Source organism: Callospermophilus lateralis, chromosome 2 (assembly GCF_048772815.1).
Source record: "Callospermophilus lateralis isolate mCalLat2 chromosome 2, mCalLat2.hap1, whole genome shotgun sequence".
Taxonomy (NCBI): Eukaryota; Metazoa; Chordata; class Mammalia; order Rodentia; family Sciuridae; genus Callospermophilus; species Callospermophilus lateralis.
In genome coordinates, this window is record NC_135306.1 from 50288475 (window position 1) to 50290934 (window position 2460).

The following is a 2460-nucleotide window of genomic DNA, read 5'->3' on the forward strand; positions in this document are numbered from 1 at the left end:
ATGTTTTGTGTTAATTCAATCCTTTCCTATAAAAGTGGTATTGTCTACATTTCATAAATGAAGAAACAAACACAGTGAAATTATGGCTCTCTCTTAAGTTCCTAGAGTTAGTATGTGAAAGGCCCTGAATTCTAATTCAAGTGTTTTAGCTCCAGAGTCCATATTCTATTGCTGACAAATATCAGTAAAACAATAGGGATTAGTCTCACAAAATTAAGTTTTCCAGTTAAGCAATACTTGAGGGCAATCAAAATCTTTAGTTTCTACACACTTTCAAATTATTTCAAATAAGACCATGTTTTAAATTGCTAAGTTAATGTTTATTCATGATTGAAGCCAAGAGGAATTTATAAATGCATTTTAATACCTTGCTGATAAAATAGGAACATTCCATCTTTGCAATCTGATAATACAGGAGGATACTGGTAAAGGCTTTGATGGGCTTATCTATTATAACCAGGTATCAGAACATACACAAACCACCTACTTTAGTGTTACACTGTACCAACTTTTCATAAAGGCCATCTTGAAGCTCTACTGGATAGCTGAGTAAATAGTGTCCAATGTTTAAAGACTAGGGAACAGGGAAGAGATGGAGTAGTAAGCAGCACACATTTCAAAGCCCACTTTTAAGCACACGACATTATGAATATTAACAACAAAGGATGCAAAAAAAAAGTAATTCAGCATTTTCATAAAGAGCATTTGGCAATATTCAACGCATGAGGAGACTGTGCTTGGGGCCATCCACTCTCTCTAGCTTCTCAAAGTGTTTCCTGGCATTGCGAATGTTGATCAGAGTAGCTGCAGAGGGGATGGATGGATCCGACATAACCACCATCACATATGTGTTTGATGTGAAGATGTCGATGAAAGCAGCGAAGTTAGAATTCCTAACTTCCATGCTCTGGAAAGATGCGGCCAATTTACTGCAGCTTAGCTTGAACTGCTTAATGATATTGCTGATCTTCTCAAACCGGTGGACGTCACGCTGCTCTTTGCACTGGTAATGGGAAATCACCAAGAACGTAGCTCTCTCGAACAGCAGAACTTCATCAGCCTCAATAATTTGGGCAAAATTCCTTAGGTTCATTTCCAGCTGCTGAACGTTGGGAATAAGCTGATAGACGATACTGGACCAGGCTTTGTAGAGCGTTTCATCCCAGATGGATGTTCGAAAACAAGCGCACTCCAGTGGGCGAGATAAACGCCTCAGGTCTTCCTCTCGCTCTTTAAAAATTAGGTCACGCTGATCCTCCTGAACTAGATCCATTTTGTGCACCAGGCAGAAGATTTTGGCATCAGGTGAGTTCTGGAGGATGGCCTCCAGACATGACTGATAATAATGCATGTCCTTTTCCAGTTCGCGGCTCTCTACATCAAACACGTAAATCAAAACCTCGACATTACGAAAGATGTTATCTCGCTGGCTGGTGAAGTAATTTTCCATAAAGGTGTCCTGACCGCCACAGTCCCACAGGTTCAGCACCAGATTCCCCAAGAATCGGACGTGAGAGTGCTCCACATCAATGGTGGCACCCAGGCGCCTGGTATCGCGAGCGATATAATTTGCAAAGATAATGGACCTCATGCTGGTCTTCCCCGACCCGCTTTTCCCCATCAACAGCACCTTTTTCTTCATGGCTGTATTTGGCATCACCCGCCGGAGCCGCCGCGGACTGGGCCTGAGGGCGCGGCCTAACTGCAGCACCGAGGAAGGGTTGGGGAGGGAGCTCCGCAGGCTGTGCTACCGCTCGAACCGACGTATAGTTGTGCAGTGGGGGAAGCCGAGAGCGCGAGCTTGGGGCTGGAGAGGCTGCAACAGCGTATCTCTTCCTTAGAGGAGAGCGCCTGGGGCGGACCGCTGCAATCGTTAGAGAGAATTGCTCGTCTTCCAGACAGAGGAGACGTTGCGTCCCTGCCACCACCCACTTCCCGCGGAGATATCGCGAGCGTTCCGCGCTCCTGCCACCACCCACTTCCGGCGTCGGTATCGCGAGAACCCTACGCTTTGCGGAATCTCCAGTGGAACTCATCAGTAAAATGAAACCAAGCATGGGCGACGGGAGATATAAAATGGAAGGGAAAAAAACCAAGGCTACTGCTTTGTTCTATTTAAGCTGGGCTTAGGGTTGCAAGAAGTACGTTTGTGATCGGTGGAAAGAATGCTGCCCAAACTCCTTCACTCACTGTCACCTCGCCTTAAAGCGAGAGGTGCTGTGGGCATTGGCAGCGGACAGCTGAAGTGGAGTGAAGCCCTAACTTCTCAGATCACCTGGGCAGGGCGAGTGGGAACTGTGTAGTTGAGAAGGAGATTTCGAGAAATTAAACGATTTCCCAGTGTTTCACAGCTAGATGGTAGTACATATCTACTGGGAGACATCCTGACTCCTAGTTAAGTGTTTTTTTTCCACTTCCAGGCAAGTTTCTTCCTCACATTTGATTTTCCTGTAATCTCAG

The 2460-nt window shown here is 45.5% G+C and overlaps 1 protein-coding gene across 1 annotated transcript; it reads right to left on the reverse strand.

The window, feature by feature from the left end:
* Positions 1–298: 298 nt before the first annotated feature.
* Rraga (Ras related GTP binding A) lies at positions 299–1930 on the reverse strand. The gene has a single exon (XM_076843411.2). It carries the CDS (start codon positions 1655–1657, stop codon positions 716–718), a length of 942 nt encoding a protein of 313 aa, XP_076699526.1. The 5' UTR covers positions 1658–1930; the 3' UTR covers positions 299–715.
* Positions 1931–2460: the final 530 nt, after the last annotated feature.

Coding starts and splice junctions, on each gene's coding strand:
- Rraga (XM_076843411.2), bottom strand. CDS start 1,657: ATGCCAAATACAGCCATGAAGAAAAAGGTGCTGTTGATGGGGAAAAGC.